Raw genomic sequence first — 27,300 nt, forward strand, 5'->3', positions numbered from 1 at the left:
AGTTTCAAAGGTTTATACCCCGGGTAATATGACAGGGGTCAGAATCCACCCTGTACAGAACTACAAAAGTCAGCAGAAGCTGCTTCGCACAAATACCTGACTGGCACTGCGAGCAGCAGTCTCCCTCCGCCTTTGCTGCCAGGCGGCCCAATGGGCAGGACGGACAAGAGCGTCGATAGCAGACCACCTCGGCGTCCCGGCATTCACATTCCTTGCACGGGTCTTCTTTCCATTTCTCTCCATTCTGCATAAGACAATATTGAACGCTTTACATGAGGGCTCCGTTCTCACTGTAGTGATGCCGAGTTCAGCAGCGGGGCTGAATCCAGATCCTGCAACGTGTGATGAACAGTTACAGATCTAGCGGCCAGCTAGAATTTTGCCGAATGAGCCATGATACTAATCAAAGGAGAGCCTCGGCACGAACTAGATGCTTTGTGACCTATAGCAATCCCCAAATAAACCAGAGAATCTAATAGAGTGATAACCATTATCAGCCATATTCTAACAACACAGGAGCACATCAATTGCCATACAGTGCTCCATCTTGTCTAGTAGCCCTGTCCATTCCTGTCTTCTAGACTAGACAATGACAGATACTTCAAAGGAAAGTACAAGAATCTCTATAATGGACAAATAAGCTGCCCAAAGGGGAAGTTATTTTTTCTGAATCACCGTCAGTTACCTCTGGGCTTATGACATGAAAACTAAAGGTTTGTGTCCCATATAATTTTTATCAGGTCTGATGTAACTGTAGAGGTTTTCATTATTCCTATAAACATCTAAGCCTTTTTATAATCCTGTTAAGTTCTTGCCCTCAAGTATACACTGCAGCAATGACCGCCACAGGTTAACTTGGCATTGTGAAGAAGTACTTTCTTTTACCATTTTTTAATGTATTGCCTTTCAGTTTTATTGGATGTTTCCTTGTTCTCATATTAAGATATGAGAGAGTAAACAGGAGCAGCTGATTCACATCCTCTAGACCATTCATACACCTCTATCAAGTCCCCTCTTATGTCTTTCTCCCCTCTCAGAATGAGGCCCTGGTCTTTCCCAAGTGGTTAGAGAGTTAATTTATTAACACTGAATTCCGTTTGCTGTTATGTTGTGCATTCACCGACCTCCATTCCCTCCATCTTCTCTAAGTCTTGACCAACAAAGAATTTTGTGTCATCTGCAAATTTTGCCACCTCGTTATTCTATCCCTTTCCCCAGTTCATTAATAAATATATTAAACAACACTGTGCCAAGTAGAGACCCTCGGGTCCTCCACTGTTAATCTTCTGCCGTGGTGAAAACTGATCATTTATTGCAGTTGCTTGTTTTCTATCCTTTAGCCCATCTCTAGTCTATGACTGCACTTTGCGTCTCACCTTCTTTACTGAGTTTCTGAAAAGCCTCTTGAGTGGGACTTTATCATGTGCTTTTTGAAAGTCTAAATAAGTTTGTGTCGCCTCTTTTTCCTTTAACAACTGTTCTGTTGACACACACAGGGAATTCTAGCAGACTGAAGGGGCACGATTTTCCTTGATAAAAGCCAGTCTTTAGGATGGTGCAGCACACTGCCCTTTCTGCACCCAGCTAGTTTTGTTGGCAAGAGCAGGGGGACAGCAAGGGCTGGGGACTACCCCATTATCCCAACTACTCCCTGTCCCACTTGGGTATGTCTACACAGCTCGCCGAAGCAAGCCTCCCAGCCTGGGTCAACAGAGTTGGGCTAGTGGGGTAGTTCTTTAACAACAGCTGTGCCTATCTAAAGTCTCGGGATGGGGGTGGGCTTCAGAGCCCGAACTGCAATTTCAAAGCATTGTCTACACAGCTATTTTCAGAGTGCTAGTGCAAGCCTCACTAGCCCAAGACTGTCAACCCGGGCTGGGAGGCTCTCTGCCATGGGTTGTGTAGACATATCCTTTGTGTCCCTGGGGCTGTTAACAGGGATCAGTCCCTACATTCGGTGACTATAATTGTGCTTGACCCCATAACAGAGGTGGTAAAAGCACGGGGGAGGCTCAGTCTGGTTCTTAGATGGCCTTATATCATGAAGATTTCTCTATTAAAAAGGATAATGCGTGAGCTGAAATATGCAATATACTCACCTTGATGTGTTTTACTCCACTCACATCAGGGAGCAAGATCTATAGACAGAATGAGATAGGGTCCTGTTTAGAAAACACCTGAATCTTCTACTTCCTGCATCTCTGAAAAGTATTCTGTTAAGAGCTGTTTATTTCTACGTAAGTAGTGGTTAGCGTCATTACTCATCTGTCACACTAATGTAAGGTCTCCTATTGTACTTCATCAAAATTGCAGAGTCAATTTCAGAAGAAATGCTGATTGCAAATATCCCTGAATAACAGACTCCTGTTGCAGTGAAAACACTAATCAATGGGGAACATTTTCCGAAAGCTGCACTGAGCTTTGGTTGCGCAGCTCCCATTGACTGTAATGAAAGTCAAACATCTTAAACCCCAGGAGATGCACTGAAAACTTAAGGGTATGTATATAAAACATTAAACAGGAATGATTGATTCAATTTGCTCTGCTTTCCTCTATGTAATAAAAAGAGCCTTAGGAGACTTATGTGGTGCAGAAAATTATAAACAAGCAGATTTTATAAAATGCAAAAACCCTCTGGGTAAGTAATATTAACGGATTATTCTTTTGTAAGACTCAGCAAATAATGTTCTTTCCAGACATTGAGGACATAGACTTTCACTTCTCCAAACCCTCACAAGCAGAACACACTGTGTTATGTGTTCCAAATTATCAGGACACTCACATCTTTGCTACGTTCCTCGTACACACAGTAACTACCCCTTGAAATACATTCAGGACAGCACTTCCCCTCCAAATGAATTAATTCTTCATCCTGCAGAGAGAGAGGTTGCAGCAATACACATGAAATTAGCATTTCCAAGCAATACTGCAGAATGCAGAGGCAGAATGGTTATCACACTGGAATGCAATCTTCAATATCCAGTTGCATCTTATCTTCCCTACATCCTACTTCATCTCTGTATGTACGTTTTGAAAAGTGTGTTTAAATAACATTGTGGTTGCAGAACGAACTCCAGAAAAGTTCAGGAAATTCACTGATAAAGCAACTGTATCATCCTTAACTCTTGCCGCTGTAAAAGAAGCCCCCAACCAAGCCACTAAAAATACATAGAAACTGGAATGTCATTTTTCACTCTGAATTCCTTGGATTTTACTTGAAAACTTTCACCTCCTTAAAATACAGCTCTCTCGCTTCATTTTCTATGTTCCATTTTTCCCTTAAAGAAAAGACTAAAAATTTTTAAAATGTTCATGGTAAATTTTAAAACATACATTATATTATCTAAATTCTACTCTTGGTTAAAACTGTAACAAAGATATTGTGATTACACCAGTGTAGCCGAGATCATAATTTTGCCATAAGAAATGGAAATGGGGCCTTCCATCTGCTCAAAGGTCTGTTGTCTGAATGGAAGTGAAACATTTACGGGAGAGGAAGAACCTGGATTCGACTTAGGAGAACTAGGTTTAATTCCTGTCTCTGCCTTTGATTCTCTCAGCCTGATTCTCATTTACATTAAGACCTCTTGACATTGCTAAGGTGATATAAAGGGGCCTAAAAATGGGTGTACATATAAAAATTAAATCAAAATAGGGTATTTTAATTCCAAACTAAGTATCCACACAGACTTGCACCAAAATAATAAAAGGTGAACTAACAACCAATTTAGCTATTTCAGGGCAAGTTAATTCGTGGACCAGCCCAAGGATGAGATTTTCAAACGCACACAGCATTGGACTATCTGCTGCCCTTGAAGTCAATGGTAAATGCTGACTGCTTTTGTAAATCACATGTTTTAATCTCTCTGTATCTCAGTTCTGCAGCTGTAAAAAATGGGATAGTGTTTACCTACCTCCTAGGGGAGCTGTGCAGATTATTCATTAATAGGTATGAAGTGCTCAGATACTGTGGTGGAGTGGGGAATATTAGTAGATAGATAGTGCTTTTGGATATAGTAAAACCCTGTTCATAGTGAAGTAGAACATTTTCTCATACTGTTTCTATGCACCAGAATTCTAGCTACAGGGTGTGATTCAGTCTCCGCTGGAATGAGTGGAATTCTTTCCAATGACTTAAATGGGGTTTGTATCAGGCCCTTGATTCCAGTCATGGGGGAGTTGTTCTATATGTGCAGAATCCTCTTTTCAAATTCTGTTATTGAACTGTTCATATATATATATATATATATATATATACACACACAAACACACACAGAGGAAAACCCCAGCTAACAAAAACTCCCCACGAATGGGAAAGCTGGCTACATCCTTGGGTTCACTGTGCTCAGGGATTGCTGCTCTTGAGTGAAGTGATAGTGAAACACTCCTGGCCACCTACCCTGCAGGGGGAGGTTACATCTCAGCTCCCTAAGTCTGGAGTAGAGTAAAGAGAAAACTGGTGAATTCCCACAATCAAATAAACTGTGGTTGGATTCAAAGGTTTCCATATATCCGCCAGGATTGCTGGATAGCCATTGCTCAATCACTAGTACACCTCTACCCCGATATAACGCTGTCCTCGGGAGCCAAAAAATCTTACCGTGTTATAGGTGAAACCGCGTTATATCGAACTTGCTTTAATCCACCGGAGTGTGCAGCCCCGCCCCCTCGGAGCACTGCTTTACCGCGTTATAGCCGAATCTGTGTTATATCGGGTCGCGTTATATTGGGGTAGAGGTGTATCTTCACAATATTAAAACACAGTTAAGGGGCAAGAGGCAAGTATAAAGTTAGACAGTGGCTGAGATTTTCAAAGCCAACCAGGGGATTTTGCCCACGACTCCCATTAACTTCAACGGAAGCATGCGTCTACTTCCCTTGGCTGGCTCACAAAAGTCAACTGTTCCGATGAGCCAGATCTTCAGCTGGTGTCAATTGACGTAGCTCCATTATTTACAGGAGCTTAGGATGCATCCCAGTATATTTGTTCATAGAATCACTACGGTATATTTTACAGTGTTCCACTTAGGAAAACACAGCTTGCCAGTTTGGCTACATATACACAAGTGCAGTAGCGTTACCAATGGCAGATTATGCCAGAATGGCCAATCTGGGCCCGATGCTTTGAAAGGGCCACCGACTGTAGTGAGTTGGGCACTATGTTGTCAGTCAATCGGGGAGACATTTCACTTTAATCCATCACTGAGCATTCCTACAAGTGTCTAGATATTTAAACAGTTCTCGCAAAACTCCGTGGTGTATGGTAAGAATCCAGGTCACTAGTATGTACTGTGAACTTTCCCACCTCCAACACACACAGACACTTGTACAAAGGATGGGGGGGGGGAATGTGTATGGGACATGATTCTCCTTGGCAGTCCAGGGCTGCCTTTTTTGGCAAGACTCAGAAGTGGGAGGCACTATGCGAGATAACTATGTCACTTGCACTCTTGTTTAAGAGGCATTACTCATTACATTCAACATTAAGAATGTGGAAAGGGAGTAAGGGGGAGGGGAGTGTCAGACTGAGCAAAATAAAATGTTTATACACACACACACACACACACAATACTTTAGATCTTTAAGATTTAAGATTTATCTTTAAGATTTATCAAAAGTAACTACAACAACTTGCAAGGAAAGGAAAAAAGCTGTGCAATACAAATTATCTAAATTTCCTCCTTATCTTCATAACATTAGGACCAATCCAAAGACCTGCTGATAGCATGTTAGTCACGCAACACCTTGCAAGATCTGGCCCATCGTTCCCTTTGTGACGGGACTGTTTAGAGAGAGTCTCCAAAGTGGGATGATGCAGAAACAGGAACTTCATTCTCAGGTCTGGCTCACTCTCATCTTCAGCCACCTGTACTCTTCAGAAATGTTCCTGAAAGCAGTCTCTACAGCACTTCATGGAAGGGATGGTGGGAACTAGCTTGATGGGTTATGAGATGCTTCTGACGGCTAAAGTGGTTTTGGTTGAGCAAATCCACTTCCGCAACCACCCTATCCACACCTACCAGATAATTTCCAGCAGCCCCCTTGAAGACTGCAACTCACAGCTCACCTGAGGGCCGCTCAGAGTCACCAGAGACATATTCACTCTGCAATTGCTGGGCAGGTTTTGTTTGAAAGGGTTTTAAAATTAAGCCCTAGCTCTAGTCCCATCAGATGCCGATATGCTAGGTCGAACTACCCAGGATTCATGTTTAAATTTGTGACCTCATTACAATTTAGACAAGAATATGTGACCAGAAAATTAATTTTCCCTTAATGAAGGGCTAAACCCCACAGGCTCCTCGCTTCAATTAAGCTCTGATTTACTGAGGCAGGGGAAAAAAAAATCTCAGATTTTGCCTGCAAAGCTGCAAGACTTGGAGAAGAAGAAGAAAAAATGACCCCCTTACCCGCTTTAAGATTCTTGTATGAGACATGTCATATTATCCTTGGAGTAAATTAATGCATGGCTTGTACTACTGAGCTGGAATTCTATCACAAATGATCCAAGACAGCTGCTTCACCTTTTTGGGAAGTCATATAGGATGCAAGTCTTCAAACAAACTTTTTTTTATTTTCTATCCATTTTGGACCAAAATTGCAAAAAACACTTTTCCTATCTTTTCCAATTCCCATACACCACTCATTTCAATATTACTTATTTTGATGCCTGATTTGGGACACCCGCGTTTGAAGAGGTTTTCCATGGAACCCAATTCTGCCAAGATTAGCGTGCTCTTAATGCCCATTGAATTCAATGAGTGTTAATGGCACTCGGCACCACCCAGGGTCTGTCTCTAACACAGTCAATTTTTTCTCCATAAGAAAGGGAAAGGATCTAATGTGTCAGTAGAAATTAGATCTGCTACTTTATATATTTGTTTATGAATCCACATTTGTCTATAGAGTGATCATAAACGTTGGATGGTCCAATCTGGGGCGGAATACTATGTACGATGAATCTGTATTGGTGAGCATCTTTAGTTGTACTGTAATACATCCCAGGTTGTACTGAATACAAGATTTTCTCTCGTGGGTACTAGTAAGAGTTCAAGGTATGGGAAATGTCTGCACTGCACCCGATGGAGCTGCTAAATCATTTTCTACGTTGAACCAGGATGGTATGTAATCGTTAGTGTAAGCGTTTCATTTTACAGCTGTGTGCGTGTGGAAAGCTAAGTAAAAGAGATACAAATCCAGAAGACTTATTCCCTTGTTCTTGTCTTGTTTATATGAGAAGCTTGACTTTCCATCCAACTACATTCAGAAGTAGTTTAGGTAGTTTTATTTAAGCATTTGAAGGTAACAAGGCAGCATTCCCTTTGACAATAAAAGTTTGGGTCCAATATTCATCTTTGTAACGTCAATAAGAATGGATCAAGAGAGGGAAATACGAAATATTTTTAATATTTAAAGAGATAATGTTACATGAGTTAGCACATAACTTTATTCCTAGATACATGATCTCTGCTCTTGATGGAATGAAAATGTGTTTGCACTGTGCCAGAACTGAACTGTTTGATACATCCATTAAATTAGACTTACTCCAATTCACCTTATATCCATGCACATACCCAGATTTTGGGCTAGACTGTGGGCACAGCCTTGATCCAGGGGTGTTAAATAAATTTTACCATCCTAGGAGTGTTCTTGCCAAGTACTGAGAACTAGAGATATGCATGAAGGCCACAATTCCTTCCCTTCATTACTCTGGCTCTGTAAGCCCAGTTGGAATGAAGCAGATATTAGCCCACTGGTTAGCACTGACACTAAAAGTGAAAGAAGGAAGTTTTATCTAGTGGAGGAAAGTTGATCCAAAAACCTTTTTTCATATACAGCAAATAGATAGGGCCAATCAACCCTACCTAATGCCATTTCTGCACCCATTTACAGGGCAATTATAATATGAACTATCATTTGAGCTCTAAGTAAGAGGTAAATATTTGTATAGTCCATCACAAATCTCCTTCTCATAAACCCTGACTGCTCGCTGTCTGAAAATCGGTAGGGGGTCACTAAGTCTAGTGGCTAATACCTTAGCTAAGATCTTTCTTTCTAGGCCTAGCAAAGATCAAGGGCAAAATTCTTCACAGGTTTTAACAGAACTGGCTGCCTCTGGTCTATGATTTCTGCACCGAATTCAGCACAAGCTCTACTGAAGCCATTTCTTACCAGGTAGATAGTGACAGTGCCGGAGACAATCAAAAAGTTAGGTAGCCACCGATTCACCCAGGCATCCTGCCTGCCTGGCACATACAAATTGACCATCACTTCCATGTTAAGTGCTTTGGAGGCAAGTAAAGAAAGAAAATCAAGAACTGACCATTATATTCTTAAAGAAGAATCCTTTTCTTACCAAGGCGCACTCCACTTTGGCACACGCTCCATTCTGACAAGTGACTTGTCCTCCATCACACGTACAAAATTCACAGCGAGTGCCATTCCACATCTCATTGTGATACCTGATGGTGCCTTCGTATAAGCAGCTTCCTTTGGAAGACACGCACTGCTCGCAACATTTCCCAAGACGCTGCACTTTGTTCTGATCCTAGCAAACATCAATACTCAGTCAGTGCTAACCTTTCAAGCCCTCCTTCAGCCCTTTATGAAAGGGGCGAGTGAGACCCGCAGCCTGATCGTGAGGCCGTGCACTGCTGCATTACCTTCTCACAGGTACGTGGGGCGCAGGCCTGTTTAAGACACTTTGCTGCCCCTCTGTCACATATACAGGTAGTGCAGGAATTTTTCTTCCACTGCTCACCATGCTGTCCAGAAAGAAGATAGATAGATACATATATAAATTAAAAAATAAAGCAGTAACCATCACCACATTCTCTCCTGGAGTATGTATTTCCCTTTGAGTGTAATGGGTTCCTTATACATACATGTATCCAAGTACAGAGATTTTTTTTTTTTTTTTTTTTAAAGAAACTGCATATTGCTCCATGATCAGGATAGATAAAGGGAAGAAGAGAGGCCCAGATCAATATTGCAGTGTACACTCCTCATCAGAAAGTTGGCCAGAGGGTCAGTCACCTTTGCAAGAGCGTAGTTAGTGCTAATACACCTCTACCTCGATATAACACTGTCCTCGGGAGCCAAAAAAGCTTACCGCGTTATAGGTGAAACCACGTTATATCGAACTTGCTTTGATCTGCCAGCGTGCACATCCCCGCCCTGCCCCGCCCCCCCCTCGAGCGCTGCTTTACCGCGTTATATCCGAATTCATGTTATATTGGGTCGCGTTATATCGGGGTAGAGATGTACTACATTTCCCTTTGTATACATGACTGAATAATACTAAATATATTCCAGGGGAGTACATTGAAAGCTATGGATATAATGACTTCCATCAATTATTTGTTTTCCCACTTAAAAAAAAGGATGTGTGAACAGTAAGTACCTTATCTAATTTATCCCCTGAACCTGGCTGCAGCTTGCCACCAAATTCCTTTATATTTCTAATCCCTTTCAAGTCTTTTAGCGTCCCAGGAAATAAAAAAAAAAAAAAAACAGCCATTGTACCAAGTAATTAATGCTGGCGGAAAGTCAGATGTTAGGGAGGGGAAAAATAGAGATGTGCCAGAATTCATGTCAGGTTGGTTTTTGGTTTGGTTCATCAAAGGTTACCTCATACACTTTTCCAGATATGGAACAGGGTTTTGGAATGCACTCTGGGCAACATTTTCCAGGAGACACAGCCATAGCTTCATCCTAAAGATTAAAAAACAGAAAACTTTATTTAAAAAAAGAGAGATGAGCAGAATAACAGTTTGAAAATTAAATATGCAGCCCAGTAGCCTATACCTGTAACTCCTGCAAAAGACATTTATATCTATGTGATAACCACCAGCCACCATAGCCATGAATTAGGGTAAGAATTTTGGGGTCAGCTTTGCATTTTGCTGCAAAAGTAGAAGGCCAAGTACAAAGATACTACATCTCATTCTTTGGGACTCTTGAGATAGACACTGTTGGAACCATGATTAAAGAGAAGCAGTATGGTCTACAGGATTAGGCACAAGACTAGAAATTAGGAGAGATCTAGAGTCTAGACCTGGTTCTAGACTGATTCACTGGTTCTAGACTGATTCACTTTGTGGCCTTGGATGAGTCACTTAACCTCTCTGCCTCAGAGGTTGTCTACACACAAACTGGCACCAGTTTAGTTACATTGGTGTGGTACAATTCTCTGTGTAGAGACTTACTTCAGTCTAAGAGTGACTTATTTTGGTTTAGTTTAAACTTGTTGCTAATTGACTTAAACGAAAATGAAATAAGCCTGCTGGTTTTAACCAATAAGAGTGTTCACACAGCCTTTTGCAATGGCTTAACTGAATCAGTCGAAGGCTTGGTCTGCACTAGAAAATTAAGTTGGCTTAACTATGTCAATCAGGGGTATGAAAAATCCACACCCGAACAGCGTAGTTAAGCTGCCCTAACGCCCAGCATAGACAGCGCTAGATCGGTGGAAGAATTCTTTTGTCAACCTAGCCACTGCCTCTAGGGGAGATGGCTCACCTATGCTGTGGGGAGAACCCCTCCCATCAGCATAGGTAGCATCTACACAGAAGTGCTACAGCAGTGTAGGTGCAGCATTTTAAGTACAGACATACCCTAAAAATCACATTTAGTTAAAAACTGCACAATTCTGCCTGTATCCTGTATCTCCCTCAGTATCCTGTCAGTGAAATGGGGACAATGATATTTACACCAGTATCTACCTCCTGCCGCATAGGGATCTTGTGAAGATTAATTAGTTAATATGCATAAGGTGTTCTGAACATGAAAAGTGCTATAGAAATGCTAAGTATTATTATGTCAGCTCCTGCTTCATGAGATAGCATGTAAGTCACAAGCTTCCAAAGGGAGAACAAAGATGACTTTCATAGAATCACAGGACCTCGAGAGGTCATCTAGTCCAGTCCCCTGCACTTGTGGCAGGACTAATTACCTAGACCTTCCCTGAGAGTTGTTTGTCTAACCTGCTCTTAAAAATCACCAGTGATGGAAACCCTACAATCTCCTTAGGCAATTAATTCCAGTGCTTAACCACCCTGACGGCTAGGAAGTTTTTCCTAATGTCCAACCTCCAAAGGATGGGCTGGAGAGCCAGAAACCTCCTGGGAAAGTTCATGGTGGTAATTCATGGATTTTGCTAGGGAAATTCTAACAAATGACCCTTTATCTGACTTGGGTTTTGGGGACAACCTCTTGTTCCCACTACACTCCCTGGAGACAAGCCAGCGAAGTGAGCTGAAACTGCCAGCCACTCTTTTCATGTTCCACCAGAAGCTGCCTGCTGGCTGGTCAGGCCTAGGGAACTTTCACTTGCAGGGCAAAAGTATCCTGTGCCACCACAGAAGTGCATTTTTCCTCTTCTCTCCTGGCTCTTTGATGGTGCTCACTGTACAGAGCATGGAGAGCTAAACGAATCCTTTGATTACACACAGTGACCGTACCTTTTCCCACAGATAGTGCCATTCGAATAAAGGAGTAAAGTACTACTCCAGTTGAGTGAGATTGGCGGGATCTAGCCCTCTGAAGAAAACACTGACAAAAATGGCAGAAGCTTCCTAAGTTCCTTCTCTGCAGTGAGGCAGGAGAAAGACTAGAGAGAAGGGACAGCGCATGACTATCTGAAGGACAGCTCTCTCTTGCTTCCCATTCTGCCTGATGTAGCAGGAGAGAAACTACCCGTGTGTTGTGTGCTGTGGGAAGCCTGGACCGGGCAATATTGATATAAATACACAAGCACAGAGCACTGAAAAAATGATAGTTACCGTGAGCAGTATGGGATTCTTGCCATTACTGCTAATGCGTTTTCCATTAGGGCACCTTGTTAGGAAATCTATGGAACATTATCAGAATTAGCTAAAGGGGATTTTTGGTACATTAAATTGGATGCTTCTAGCTGATTAGTCTCAGATACGTCATGGCAACAATGTTCTGGTTCCAGTTTCTATTAATTAAGTTTTAATGACTAACTGATTAAACATTAGTGCAATCAATCAAGGGATAACTTAAGTACATTTAAGAGGAAAAATTCTAAACATTTAGAGATTTTGCTTTAATTTGCTCTAACCAACACCACTTAATCTCGTAATATTAATTACACATCTCAGTATGAAGCATGAAGTGATTAGTATTCAGAGAAACAGCTGGGCTTTTTTCAAACAGGAGCCAGTGTTCATTACATGAACACCTGGTCCCAAAGCACATAGGCTGGCGAGCACTAAAGGAAAAAGCTTTATGATCGGTGCTTTATTTTCCCAGTTCTAAGGTGGGAACCTGCCTCACCACACACCAACGGAGACACAATTCTGGATTTGCGACTGGAATGCGCTTGACGGAGAAACAAAAAAATCAGGAAAACTACAGCATCTCGAGAACTACAGTAAAGCAGAACCATGCAAACTCCCTAGAAGCTGGTTTCTTATTTTGCAGATGAGTGTGGTTGCACATGAGCACTGTTGGGAAGCCCAGGAAGTGAAAAGTCCAACCAGATCCCTTGCTCTTTTTTGGCACTTTTTGCCTGACATCTACCAAAGATAAAATGTATCAAATTATTTTACAATATATAAAGTACTAAATATGCTTTTGATTATCTGGATTACCCAGCATACTGGAATTTTTTTAGTTAATGTATGTACAGTACTTTGAATGTGAAAATCATTGTGTAGGTACTAGAGAATCATGACTGTCATCTTAAGCAAAGAACTGGGAGCCAGAAGTGCTCTGATTCTTTAATTTGGACTAAATTACTGACTCGCTGGGTGAACTCGAGCAAGTTATGTCCCTAGCATTGCTGGCTCCAGGATTTGCTGTAATCAGTAGACAACACAGTCACCTTTTGGGAGTAATATTGTAAAGCTGGCTGAAACTTTTAGTTTGAAACATTTTTGTACAAAAAAATTGCTTTTTCATCAAAAAGGAAATTATGGTGGGAAATATCCATTTTCAACTAAATTGTGGGAAGGTTCTTGTCAACAACAACAATAAAAATCGGTAGGTTTCAACAAAAGCTCAAAAATTTTTTGAAGAAACATTTAAATAAAACTCCTTTGCGTTTTACGAAATTGTTCACAGAATCAAAAAATATTTCCTGACCAGCTCCACAGAATTATCTGAATTACAAAACAAAAGGCACAGCTAGTGTTTACAATATATTAGTCTGTAATATGGTTGGAGGTTATAATATATTAGTCTGTAATAGCCTGTAATGGACATGGCTGGAGGTTTGGGGGGGCTTTTATTTTTTTGTGGAGCGTACACTTCTACATGATTTTCAAACGCCTCTTTTCTGAATCGTTTTTCCTTTAGCCTGCCAGCAAATATGTTCTTTTGAGAAATGCAAATTTCCCATGGCAAGGAAAAGCTAATAAATTGCACAAACCATTGATAGGACAGTTCTTACCTCGCTGCACAACATTGGCTGACATTCGGCTGTGAAGCACTGAGTTTCCCCATTCCTGCAGACACATTTGGAGCACTGGCTGAGGTGCCACTCCTCACCATCCCGAAACATTTGGCCGTCAAAGGAGCAGGACTCTAAGAGACAATTAAGACTATCAGAGGAGTGAAGTTCTGGAATAGCCTTCCAAGGGGAGCAGAGGGGGCAAAAAACCTAACTAGCTTCAAGATGGAGCTTGATAAGTTTATGGAGGGGACGGTATGATGAGACTGCCTACAATGGCATGTAGCTGATCTTCAACTCCTAGCAGCAAATATCTCCAACGGCCAGTGATGGGGCAGTAGATGGGGAGGGCTCTGAGTTACTACAGAGAATTCTTTCCCAGGTGTCTGGCTAGGGTTACCATATTTTGTGCCTCCCAAAGGAGGACACTCCACGGGGGCCCGCCCCCGCCCCCAGCCCCGCCCCAACTCCGCCCCCTCCCCAAAGTCTCCGCCCCCTCCCCTGCTTCCCGCGAACATTTGAGTCGCGGGAAGCCTGAAGCAGGTAAGGGGGAGTGTGGGGGGGGGAGGAGGCGCGGTCCAGGCTGTCCCCGGCCCTGGGGTGCCGGCCCCGGCCCTGGGGTGCCGGCCCCGGCCCACCACCCCCGGCCCGGCCTGGCACCGCCGGCCCGGCCCCCGAGTCCCCGGCCCGGCTGGCGCCCCCGATCCCCCCGCCGGAGCCCCCGGCCCTGCCGACCCGACCGGCCCCGGCCCCGCCGACCCGACCCGACCGGTCCCGGCCCCGCCGGAGGCTCCGGCCCGGCCGACCCGACCCGACCGGTCCCGGCCCCGCCGGAGGCCCCGGCCCGGCCGACCCGACCGGCCCCGCCGGAGGCCCCGGCCCGGCCGACCTGACCCGACCAGCCCCGCCGGAGGCCCCGGCCCGGCCGACCTGACCCGACCAGCCCCGCCGGAGGCCCCGGCCCGGCCAACCCGACCCGACCCCGCCGGAGGCCCCGCCCCGGCCAACCCGACCCGACCCTGCCCCGCCGGAAGCCCCGGCCCGGCCGACCCGACCGGCCCCGCCGGAGGCCCCGGCCCGGCCGACCCGACCGGCCCCGCCGGAGGCCCCGGCCGACCCGACCCGACCGGCCCCGCCGGAGGCCCCGGCCCGGCCGACCCGACCCGGCCCCGCCGGAGGCTCCGGCCCGGCCGACCCGACCCGGCCCCGCCGGAGGCCCCGGCCCGGCCGACCCAGCCCGACCGGACCCGGCCCCGCCGGAGGCCCCGGCCCGGCCGACCCAGCCCGACGCCCCGGCCCGGCCGACCCAGCCCGACCGGACCCGGCCCCGCCGGAGGCCCCGGCCCGGCCGACCCGACCCAACCCGGCCCCGCCGGAGGCCCCGGCCCGGCCGACCCGACCCGGCCCCGCCGGAGCCCCCGAGCGCCCAGCCCCAGAGCCCCCGGCCAGGCACCGCACCGCAGGCCCGGCCCGAGCCCCCGGCCCGATCCCCGAGCACCCGCACCGCCGGCCGGCATGTCCCGATTTTCCCGGACATGTCCGGCTTTTTGGGCTTTCCCCCCGGACGGGGATTTGGAGCCCAAAAAGCCGGACATGTCCGGGAAAATCCGGACGTATGGTAACCCTATGTCTGGCTGGTGAGACTTGCCCACATGCTCAGGGTCTAACTGATCATCATATTTAGGGTCAGGAAGAAATTTCCCCCAAAGTCAGATTGGCAGAGAGGTGTTCACCTTCTTCTACATATGGGGCATGCGTCACTTGCAGGTTGAAACTAGTGCAAATGGTGGATTCTCTGTAACTTGACATCTTTAAGGCATGATTTGAGGACTTCAGTAACTCAGCCAGAGGTCAGGGGTCTATTACAAGAGTGGGTGGGTGAGATTCTGTGGCCTGCAGGAGGTCAGGCTAGATGTGCAGGAAATCAGGCTCGATAATCATGATGGTCTTTTTTGGCCTTAACGTTTATGAGTCTGTGAGTCATTCTGTGTTTCCATGTTCATGTTTTCTTTAATTCCCTCTCCTCATCCAACTCCTTTAATCTCAGATCCATCCCCTATACTCTAGGAACTTCTGTCCCCTGGAAGGCCCAGAGGTAGCATCAGACCATGACTTTTCTTACTAACTCCATTTGGCTGCACAGCGTTCACCTGTACACATTTTTTCTGGTTTCTCACGTTCTACCAGCACAATTTCACATGTGTGATGACTTTATGGACATTCACAATCATATAAAAAAAGACTGCAGATGTATGATTCATCTACTGATTAGCATCTGCAAGGAAGAACTTTATAAGAGCCATCTCCATGAAGCTGACCCAGAATAATTGCAATATTAAAAAAACCCATTCATTATTCACTGTCCTGTGTGAAATTATTATTTATTATCTATTTGTTTCTGGTAGCATCCATGATGTATGAGATGCTTTACAAACCCGAAAGAAAGCATGATCCTTGCCCCACTAAACTGCTGGTCTCAATCTAATTACCCCTGGACAAATGACCTAATTGATGTTGACAGCCTCAGCAGAAAGGCCAAGGATTATAGTAAGACTCCAAAGTTACGTCTGAGATTTAAACCAATGAGATATCTCAGTACTGAAGAAATGCATCAACCATGATGCTTCCTCCTGAAATTGTCCTGACATGCTTTGAGATCTACTTCTGGGTTCTGACATCTGTATATGACGTTACAAACTACAGACGGTACCTATATTCGCTGTGAAGTAAGTTCAGGATAGATCATAAAGTTTAAGGCCAGAAAGGAACCAGTAGATGATGTAATCCTGCATATCCAAGGCCATTACATTCACCAGGTTACCCCCACATCAAGCTCAATAATTTGTGTCTGACTAAAGCCTATCTTCCAGAAAGGTAAACAGTCTTGACTCTAAGACATCCAGAGATGGAGAATCCACCACTTCCCCGGTAGTATGTTCCACTGATTAATCATTGTTAAAAATGTGCATCTTATTGCTAATTTGAATTTGTCTGGCTTTCTATTTCAGCCATTGCTTCTTGTTATGTCTTTATTCGCTAAACAACAGAGCCCTTGAGTACCCGTTACCTTCTCCCCGTGAAGGTACTTACAACCTGTATTCAAGTCACTTCTTAATCTTCTTGATGATAAGCTAAACAGATTGAGAGCTTTAAATCTCTTGCTGTAAGGCATTTTCTCCAACCCTCGAATCATATTTGTGGCTCTTGGCTGCATCCTCCCCAATTTTTCAACATCCTTTTTAAAATGTTGACACCAGAACTGGATGCAGTGTTCCAGTAGAGGTTTCACCAATGCCATATACCGAGGTTAAATCACTGCTCTGTTCCTACTCACTACTCTCCTTCATATGGTTGAGGATCACATTAGCCCTTTAACCATAGTATCACGCATAGTATCATGTTGAGCTGTTTGTCCACTCTGACCCCTAAATCCTTTTTCAGAGTCACTGCTTTCTAGAAGATAGTCCATTTGATACACATGGCCTGCATTCTTTGTTTCTAGATGTATAACTTAGCATTTAGATGTATTCAAACTCATTTTGTCTGAAAGGACCCAGTTTACCAAGCGATCCAGATCACCCCATACGAATGCCCTGTCCTCACCATTACTTATCACTCCACCAATCTTTTAGGATCTGCAAATTTGATCAGCAGTGACTATAAACTTACATCCAGATCACTGATAAAAATATTCAATCCTGGAAAAACTCACTAGAAACACCCCAATTTGATGAGGATTCCCATTAATAACCAGGTTTTGAGATCTGTCACTTAGCCAATTCTCAATCTATCCAATGTGTTCTTTATTGCTATTGTATTGAACTATTTTTTTTTTTTTAAAGAGAGATGCAGCCAGAGCCATCCCTTGCGTAGGGCAAATTGGGGCAACCGCTCCGGGCCCCATCCTTTGGGGGGGGGGGCACGCAGGCCGGTGAGATTGGCCAGCACGGTCGGTCCTGGAAGAGGTGAAACCGTCACTTCCACCCCGGGCCTCCCAGCTTTGTGGGGGTCCCGCCGGCCGCTGCAATTGGCCAGCACGGTCGGTTCCAGAGAAGATGAATCCATCACTTCCACATACCCCTAGGGACAGCCTTGCATGCAGCACTAAATCAAATGCCTTACAAAACTCAAAGGTAACTGCATAACATCCTTAATCAACTCAACTTGTAATTTCATGAAAAACTGAAGTCAGGTTTTTTGACAAGACAAGTTTGAATAGTGTGGACACTGCTATGAAGATGTGCCGGACAACCTAGGGCCACTGACATTTCACTCGCACCATTTCTACATTTTTTACTAGTCCAACCCTTGAGTATGTTCAGCCTGCATGTCACAGCTGATATCATGTGGCTAATATACTGCAAAGAATATGACTCGTGCTAGTTTCAGCCCTGGTATAAACAGCTGCAACTCTAGTGAATTCAAGTAGAGTCTAAGAGGTTCCCCCCTCTTATGGAGGGCTGAATTTAGTCTATAGGCCCTAAAGGATGGATAAGTACACAGCTTCAAAAGCAAGTATAAAATCTGAAGCATCTGTGGATTTAAATGAAGTTTTTTGAATTATTTTTGTGCGTGTGGTTTAAATAAGACTATGTGTTTCTCAAAACGCAAAAGGCCTGATTTATCGGAGGGAGAAAAAAATCAATAATTTCACCAGCCTTTAAGAGATTTTGCCTTTAGGTTAAGGCTGAGATTTCAAAGACACCTATGTGAGTTGGATGCCCAATTCCCATTTAATTTGAATGGGATCTGCACCTCCAAATCCCTTAGGCAGCTTTGGAAATGTCAGCCTTTATCTACAAGAGACAAAATGAGCAGCGTGAAAAGAGAATCCGGAGAAGTTCCATACCCTGATATGTGTTTGGGCAGGGTACTGCACAGGAGAGCTTGAAGAAAACGGATTCAAAGCAAAGGGGAAAAATACTCTTCATTGATTTGAGGACTGAAGAAATGGCCTCACCTAATCACTAAGCCAATGTGCAGAGCAGCAACGTCGACCCCACTCCTTGGGGCCACTTAACTAAGGCCAAATTCACTGCATGGGGTGCCCCTTTCGAAATACTCACCACCAGTGCCCACGCATTTGGGACAGCACTCTCCTTGGGCGATGTACTCCAGCTCCCCTCTGCCACAAGAAAGGGGTGGGCAGGACTTGGGGGAACAGCTAACCTTCCCATTGGCACAGGAGCACACCGTGCATGCAGAGCTTGCCCATTCCATGCCATGCTGCAATGGAAAAACAACACGGGAAATGTGTAAGCTAATTTAATAGCCAACAAGCCTGGAAATAATCCTTGCTCCAGTGAATTACCCCGCACCAGCGCCTAACTTCCCTCTTCTGCAAACATCCCCAGGCTCTGTAACTCATGGCCCAGACTCCAGGCTGCAATGCACCCACTGTTCCTGGCAACATGGGGACAAAGTAGTCCTAATACGGGCATAGCAGTCACATTGGGATCAGTCCAATAGAGAGGGTCCCCCTGGTGGCGTAGACATAGCATAATCTCGGCCAAAGGACCTACATCTAATGGATACATTCTCCCCACCCATGACTGCCTGTATGATGGGCTGAGCTGGCATGTCCAGACCAGATACAACGCTGCAACTGTTCTGTCTCTACCTGGGTCCCATTAAAATGTTCAGTAGGACCTACACACATCCAAGGACAATATTTGTCCTCCTAAGCTTAAACTACAAACTACAGTGTACCTCACAACAAGCCAGATCCTGCTTCCCTTACTACCCACCAACTGCTGGATCTGCTCTCATGAGCAGGGTTTGGCCTAGTAAGGAACACACTGCTTTTTGCAGTACACTCCAACGCAATACGCAGAATCTTCTTTCCTTAGGATCATTGTCGAGCAGAAAACCATCTTAGAAGACTCTACTAGGTCCAACAGCACATGCATCACCACTCACAGAAGGCAAGGATATAAGCTGTGAAATTGTTTGAAATGGGAAATGCAGAATTTTAATTTATGTGAAACACGCAACATGGAAGTTGGGCATGGAAAAAACCTGCTGTCAACTGCAGCGTAAGCTTTTCTTTCCTGGGGTGATTACTGGGGACAGTTCTGCTGGCTAGATGGTTCTAAAATAACGATGAAGACATAAAGCATTTGCCTGGCTCGTTGACAGAAAGATAATCACCTTCCCTTATGTAATCTGCTCCCACCGTTAGGCTGTACCCTTAAAATATGAATGCTTCCTAAATATGCAGCCGGCTCTATAGTAAGGATGAGACACATGAGAGTACTGACATGAGGCTGATCTTTATTTCCCGGCCTATGCGACATGAGTCAAGCATACCAGAGGTTATACCACAGTCACATGACAGCAATCAGCAGGCACCAACTCCAGCAGCTATGGTTACATCTCTCCCATTAAAAAAAACAAAACAAATGAAAATAAAACATAATAGGAGCCAAAAACAACTGCAGCCAATTAGTAAAACACTTCAGTAAGACAGAGGGAAGAGTCCACAACTTATCTATGGTACTTATAGGACTCCCGTTACTATGGTATCTGAAAACTTCACAATGTATTTATCCTCATAACATCCCGTGCAGTAGGGATGTGCTATTATCCCCATTGTACTGATGGGAAACTGAGGCATGGAGAGGCTAAGTGACTTGCCCAAGGTCACCAGGAAATCTGTAGCTGAGCCAGGAATTGAACCCAGATCTTCCAACTCCCAGGCTAGTGCCATAACCACTAAACCATCCTTCTTTTGAATTCCCCTTTCAGAGCATTTCTGCCTGTTATTGGACATCTGTCAATAAGTACCATCTCTGAACCTCAGTGGGTTTTTTAATCACATGGACACTTGTTCCTTCTGCTGTTGCCTGTTTGACTACCGAGGTGGATTGGCCCGCCTGCAGCCTGTGTTTGCATAGGTCAAGGTTACAGAAGTGTACATCCCGTCTCATGGCAGAGGTCAGTATCTAACAATGCAAGTTTCTGACGGTAATTATAGCCTCCACTTTGAAGAAGGCAAACGTGCACAGTTCAATACTCAGTTCTTCTTCCAACAATACTATCTTGTCTCATTTAACCACAGAGCACAGCTAAATGAATAAATGAATGCACCAGACTCTCCACCCTTCTAAGCCAAACAGGCCAGGCTATTGTGAATTGGCGCTTTCCCTTTGCATAAACTGTAGGAAACAAAACTCCCCCTATGGCCATTATCTGATGGCGGGAGAAATTATAATGGGAGAGAGGGGAACAACGATTAATGGTGCCTTTTGCTGCCTTCCACAGAGTGCTGTATTGAAAAGGCAGCCGCGAGAGGACATTCCAGCATTCCTTAGTGAATACATGAAGGCTTCTCTCCATGACCTGGTTGGCAGCAGCACTCCATTTTTTCATCTTGGTTATCTGCCCAAAAGTTCATTTGAAGAGATACCTTTCATGTATGAAAGAGCCTACAATTCCACTGACCCGGTTCCCGCGTGTCATAAGCATATGCACTGTGGAGTCTGAAGTAGCCCTAATATTGGCCAAGTAGATGAATTAAATGTTTTGCGATATTCGCAAGGACCACGCTCAAAGAACTCGGCTTAGCTTGACTTAACTAGAGAACGACGTGCCAGCCAGGCAACTTCTACCCTAGACAGGATCTACAAAGAGTGGTTTGCTTGGGGGAAACAATTAACAAGTTGGGTTTCAGTGTGGTGTGCAGGACTGGTGTACAATGTAGAGATTCTGAGGATTTGTTGCTACATAAAAGGGCTTCTCCGTTACCAATGAGCCAAATCCTATAGTCCGTACCCCCTCCTTACTTCCTCAATACTTATATAGGGAAATCCCATTGACGGTTTTGCTCGAGTAAGAACTGGTAAGGTGGGTAAGGGCTTCAAGGGGTAGACCACTTGTCACTAACGAGGTGATTCTTTTATCACATTTATAATGGCCTGGATACTCACTTTCAGAAAAAGATTGCTGATCAATATTCTCTCTCACTCCTGAAATGCACTATAAAAAGTGGAGGTAATCGTTGCACGTCCCTGCCGCTGCATTTAGAGAACGATATGCGGTCCCAAGGCGCTGGGCTCTTCATAAACATACTTGTCAGCCATGTTCCTAAGCCATACCTCCATCGTGATTCTGTACAATGTCTACTCTGCAGTGGCCTCAATCCTCAGTTATTCCCAGTGGGCACAGCTGGGACAGAAGGAGGCATTTACTTCACTCTGCTCCTGGGGGTGGCCCCTGGAGAAGTTTAGAGTAGCCCCAGAGATGGGGATTGACCCAAACACCCCCCAATCCACCAGGGGCTGCAGGAGTTAGAGGGGCAGGACCAGTACACATTCGCTGGGGGACTCTCAGCTGGGAAAAGCTGTCTGCTTTCCAGTCCCTCTAGGGGTAAAGAAGCCAGAGTGAAGGTCAGGACTGAGCATGGTGTGACCTTGGCGGGGAGGTTCTTTGCTTTACAACTGTGTCAAGTCTAGGAGATGGCTTTTGAAGCACCTGACCAGCCACTGACTTTGCACAGGCCAAAGCTGCCGCCCCTGAATTTAGGTGGACAATCGGAGAGCTAAGAAAAGGAAAATAATGTTAATGCCAATGGATACTTAAGAGCACTTACCGCATGGGTTTGGCCTTCATGCTGGCAAAAACCTTCAGTTCCTGAGGCGCACTCAGGGCAGCACGTATTGGGGGCTATCCGGAGCACTTCCCCCTGAACAAATACAAGAGAGTCCTATGAGCAGTACAGGTGGGAGGGGTGACTCCAGGGGGGTTCTTCTTGCACATGGCGCTCTCAGTTTTAAAAGCAATGCTACTAATCAAGGACTTCCCTGTGAAGAGCTGTTGCATTGCTTTGGGATGCTGAATTCATTCTTATGCCCAAGATATGCATAGGAAAATACATACACATCATAAACCAGGGGTTCTCAAACTGGGGGTTTGGACCCCTCAGGGGGTCGTGAGCTGTCAGCCTCCACCCCAAACCCCACTTTGCCTCCAGCATTTATAATGGCGTTAAATATATTAAAAAGTGTTTTTAATTTATTAGGGGGGTCGCGCTCAGAGGCTTGCTATGTGAAAGGGGTCCCCAGTACAAAACTTTGAGAACCACTGCCATAAACAATCCTTTGGAGTATGACTCACTCTTCATTAACTCCCTGACACCAGCTGTTTCAGTGACAGATAGGAAAATGATTGGGGAAAACTGACTCTCTCAACAAGGCAAAATAATAATAATAATAATAAAAATAAAAATAAAAAGATTAATCCATAAGTAATCTCAGGGAAACTTGTTTTCTTGTTTTAAAATGTATTACTTTTTTAAAATATCATAAGTGGAAACATTTTCTTCCTTTCTAATTAGAGCTAGTTGAGAAAAAAGGAAAGGGAAATTAACTGATTATCGATTTCTTTTTTGTTTTGTTTTTAAATTCCCAATTTTTGTTCAAGTTCCAAAATGTGACATTTTCAAAATTTGAAAAATATTGACCATCTTTATTATATTGCCTGGTGAGATTTTATATTGCCCCCTCAGTGTTCCCAGAGGCATAGCGCATAGTTTGGCTGCTACATTCTGTGCAGCAGTAGGGTTAGTAAAAAAGTTGGCAAAAGCTCTGGAGGTGCTTTGCTTCCATTGCTGGAGCATCTCCAAGGGTTGTGCATAGCAGCTTGTGCATTCTCATTCCAGTCTTCCCAAATGTGTTTTAAATATCCCAAACCCTGGCAGCATGCCACACAGATGCCACAAAGGAATGTGATATGAGACCTTATCCTGGCAAGGATTTCACAGATGTCAACAGCATCTGAGGATACTTGGTACCTTCTGGGTGGTGCTCGGCATCCCTCATGATTAGGCCCACAGTAACAAAACAGAGACAGTTTTACTTGTACAAGCCAGAAACAAGCAAACCCCCCACCATCTCTCTCTCACACACACACACACACGCACACACAATGAAGTAGCTGAGAACATGAAAAGGCAACAAAGAATTGCCTCAGGGATGTGCTGGCTGCCCCTTCCCGCAGCCCCCATTGGCCTGGAGCGGCGAACGGCGGCCAGTGGGAGCCGCGATCGGCCGAACCTGCGGATGAGGCAGGTAAACAAACCGGCCCGGCCCACCAGGGGGCTTACCCTGGCGAGCCACGTGCCAAAGGTTGCCAACCCCTGACTTAGAGTTTTGCCCCAAAGTCACCTTCTTGAAAATACTGTAAGGGTGTCCCCATGGGGACATATTTGATGCTTGCCCTTTTGGAAGGGCACGGTCAGTGTTTAAGATGTTGGTTTTGACGTATTCAGTCCTAAATAGAATGGGACCTGCCTATTTAAGAGATTGCCTCTCTCTATGCCAGGGGTTCTCAACCTTTTTCTTTCTGAGCCCCATTCTACCCTCCAATATGCTATAAAAACTCCACGGCTCACCTGTGCCACAGTAACTGGTTTTCTGCATATAAAAGCCAGGGCTGGCATTGGGGGATAGCAAGCAGGGCAATTGCCTGGGGCCCCATGCCACAGAGGCCCCCACAAAGCTACCTTGCTTATGCTTCAGCTTCAGCCCCAGGTGGCAGGGCTCAGGGCCCCAGACTTCAGCCCCATGTGCTGGGACTTCAGCTTTGTGCCCTGGGCCCCAGTGAGTCTAATGCTGGGCTTGCTTGGCGGCCCCCCTGAAACCTGCTCGCAACCTCCCAGTGGGCCCTAGATCCCTGGTTGAGAACCACGGCTCTATGCCATCCTGTTGGAAGTAAGATCAGCAGAGGCACTCAAGCTGGAGCTCCCTCCAACAGAGACCAGCACCTGCCGCTTCCAAGAAGGTTGAAGAAATCCTGCAGCAGGCAGTTAAAGAATAAATCACTGATAGGAATAGTTCCTTCCTTTACCCCCTCAATTAGTGGTTGGCTGATGCCCTGAAGCACGAAGCATGACCCCTTCCAAAAAAGTTCTCTTAAATTAAGGTAACACTGGATGGTCTCATTATCCATATAAATGTCCATTCCTTTTTGGAACCCTATTCTGCTCTTGGCCTTGATGGTATCATGTGACAATGAGTTCCACAGGTTAATTATGCATTGCATGACAAATTATTTCCTTTTATCAGTTTTAAATTTGCTGCCTTTCAATTTGCCCTTGTTCTTTTGTTATGAGAAAGGAGAAACAGAAGTGTCCAATCTACCTGCTCTATCCCATTCATTATTTTGTATGTCTCTATTACGTTTCCTTTTATTCATCTCCTCTCTAACATAAACAGAACCAATATTTTTAGTCTCCCTCTAACAAACAAATAGCATTAATGATGGAGCAAAAATTAGACACCACCTATTCTTTCACTGTTAATAACCTATGGGTGCTACCAGGAACACTAGCAAGACCTTTTTAAAGCTACATGATTTTTATATTGGCAGTGTCTCTTTAAAATACAGACTTTTGTTGATATTCATCTGTTCCTGCCTCAGAACCTGGGCCCTACAGGAACACAGACCCTGTGCCCAATTAGCTACAACCATTAATGAAGGCTCACAGGGAAACAGATAAACAAAAAGACAATGAAAGCCCAGCAATAACCACCAAGGCACAACAAACGAAAAGACGGACCAAAAGCACAATTTTTGCTCTGTTACTGTTTATTAGAGTGGAAAGCGTCCATCTGCTTGTTCTACAGCGACCCGGCCCCCTGGGCTCAGTCTAAAGGTGATTATCAGCTATGCCCAAGCTGTGGTCGAACACTGCAGCCCACTGGCATCATTTGAGATCAGAATACTCTTGGCAGATCACTTGCCATATGTAGCATGCAAACGGTGCCACTGCCAAGCATCCAGTTCCCATGTGAGAAGGGAACAGACTGGTTGAACTTGAAAACACTGCCTTTTCTGTTCACAGTGGGCCAAATCCCGTTCTCATCTATGCCTGTGCAATTCTGGGCAGTCATTTTCATCAGCGTAGAGTGGGTGGCAGCATTTTGCACTCACTTTTCACTTCTTACAATTCCCACTGATGAAAACAGAACCGTGATAGGGCTGATGCTATGCTATAGAGGAGCCACTAATTATCAGGTGTTCTAGGCTAATTATCAGTTGTTCTATGCAAGTTTAACCAGGAGGCCCGCACGGAAGAAAAGAGATGCTTTGCTTACATTGTGACTACAGGACTAAGCCCCTTCTGATTGTCCATTCCATGCCTGCATGGATCATATACTGTGTATATTCCAGTATAACACTTTCACAAACCTGTAGTTATCCAGAGGGTGTAGGTTGAACGTAGTGAGAAAAACCTAATGATTCAAATACTCCCCATCCCTTGCATAGCAAGCCAACAGGCATATTTACCTTCTGAAAGTCACACCGAGGGTTTCTGCAAACGGCAGGTTCACAGATGACAATGTCACTATGGCATCTGCACTCCTGGCAAGAATCTGGCTTCCAAATTGTGTTGTTCTGCAAACAAACATAAGCTCTGAATTAAACTCGCATCAAGTGTAAAACGTGTGCTGTTATCTAATGGCTAACATTTCAAATGAATTAAACAGGCACAGAATAGAAAGGCAAACGCTACAACGGGCTCTGTCCACGCGATGCGGATTAGTAACCCCAGGCAGTAAAAGGCCAGGGCTATTCATTTCATAATTTCAAACTCGTAATGAAAAGACAAGGCCATGCACAGAAAAACAATCAATCAATTCCAACTGCACGACAATTGATTGTCCATAACCTGCAATAGCCTCAGGCTGATTGCTGTACCTCTTTGAAATCTCCTGTCTTCTGTCAACAAATCTAGGCTGAGCGTTTCAAAGCTGCCTACGGGCATCCAAATCTGCTAGGTGGCTTTGAAAACAAACAACTTCGGCTATCGCTGATCATCCCAAAATATCGATATGCAGCTGCTGGATATTTACACGAGCAGCAGTTTGACGTTAACTGCGGCACCATTAGCCACACACTTGCACCTCCGTAGCTCACCAGGAGTAAAGCCAGTACTGTTGATACAGTACATCATGAAGGGACGGCTTTCTGAGGCACTGAGCACCTGTAACTCTCACTAACTTCAAGTGGAGCTGTAGGTGCTCAGTATCTCTGAAAACTAGGCCCTAAATCCATGCACAGAGTAAGAGATGAAAAACATCCCTTCTTGAATTGACACCTATGGAAGGGATAATGCAGGGGTCCAGAAAATTCAGCTCACGCCCCTCAAGAGGGAGGACTTATGGGGTCTATGGAGGAGGCGCATGGTAGGTTCTAAAGTTATGGGCATAATTTTGCAGACTTAGGGACAGACTGATCATTACGTTTTGATGAAGGCAATTTTTCCATCACCAATTTTGCCTATGCAAAAAAAAAAAAAAAATCCAGTCTTGTCATGAGAAAATTGACTGCTGTGGGTTAATCATCGCACTACGCGCTGTGTGCAAAAGCGGTTTCCATTCCTACAGAGGTTTTGCATATGCAGAAACGTGGCGAGGAAATGTTTATGTGCAAATACACAGGCACACAGCATTGTGTTTACTATGTTAGAGATCACTTCTACAACCCTAAGTGAAAATGTCCTACTGAGCTTCCTTTACATTGTTCTGGCAGCACAGAGAGGGCTTAAAGTGAACGTAAATGTAATTCACCTCCACTCTCTAAGGCTCTCTAACATTGTCAGAGTGGTGGAAAGTGGACTTAGTGCAAATGAGAGTCAGGCTATAACTGTTTTGGGATTGGAAGAAAGAAACCAGAAAAGGAGTCTGTAATCCACTTTTCTGAAGTAAATTTAGAAATTAGAGATTAAAGGCCAAATTTTGCCCATTTTGCTTAATGTAATCTCACTGGCTTCAATGAGACAACTCATATGAGTAAAGCAGGCAGGATTTCACCTCCAAGTTTCTTATTGTGAGGCGTATTGGACAAATTAATGGCTCCTACCCCCTTTGTTTCAGAATTCATGT

The 27,300-nt window shown here is 44.7% G+C and overlaps 1 protein-coding gene across 3 annotated transcripts in view; it reads right to left on the bottom strand.

Annotated features, from left to right (window-relative positions):
• The window catches only part of FRAS1 (Fraser extracellular matrix complex subunit 1), a 292,619-nt gene that overhangs the window by 168,547 nt on the left and 96,772 nt on the right, over positions 1–27,300 (bottom strand). For all 3 annotated transcript variants that reach the window (XM_054031084.1, XM_054031085.1, XM_054031086.1), the window contains 10 exons: positions 25,703–25,810; positions 22,005–22,097; positions 18,481–18,640; positions 13,415–13,548; positions 9,628–9,711; positions 8,661–8,762; positions 8,354–8,545; positions 2,783–2,872; positions 2,100–2,138; positions 97–244 (listed from right to left, as the gene is read on the bottom strand). In XM_054031084.1, the coding sequence (XP_053887059.1) occupies positions 97–244; positions 2,100–2,138; positions 2,783–2,872; positions 8,354–8,545; positions 8,661–8,762; positions 9,628–9,711; positions 13,415–13,548; positions 18,481–18,640; positions 22,005–22,097; positions 25,703–25,810 (1,150 nt within the window). The remainder of the gene's footprint in view (positions 1–96; positions 245–2,099; positions 2,139–2,782; positions 2,873–8,353; positions 8,546–8,660; positions 8,763–9,627; positions 9,712–13,414; positions 13,549–18,480; positions 18,641–22,004; positions 22,098–25,702; positions 25,811–27,300) is intronic.

This window comes from Malaclemys terrapin, chromosome 5 (genome assembly GCF_027887155.1).
Source record: "Malaclemys terrapin pileata isolate rMalTer1 chromosome 5, rMalTer1.hap1, whole genome shotgun sequence".
Taxonomy (NCBI): domain Eukaryota; kingdom Metazoa; phylum Chordata; order Testudines; family Emydidae; genus Malaclemys; species Malaclemys terrapin.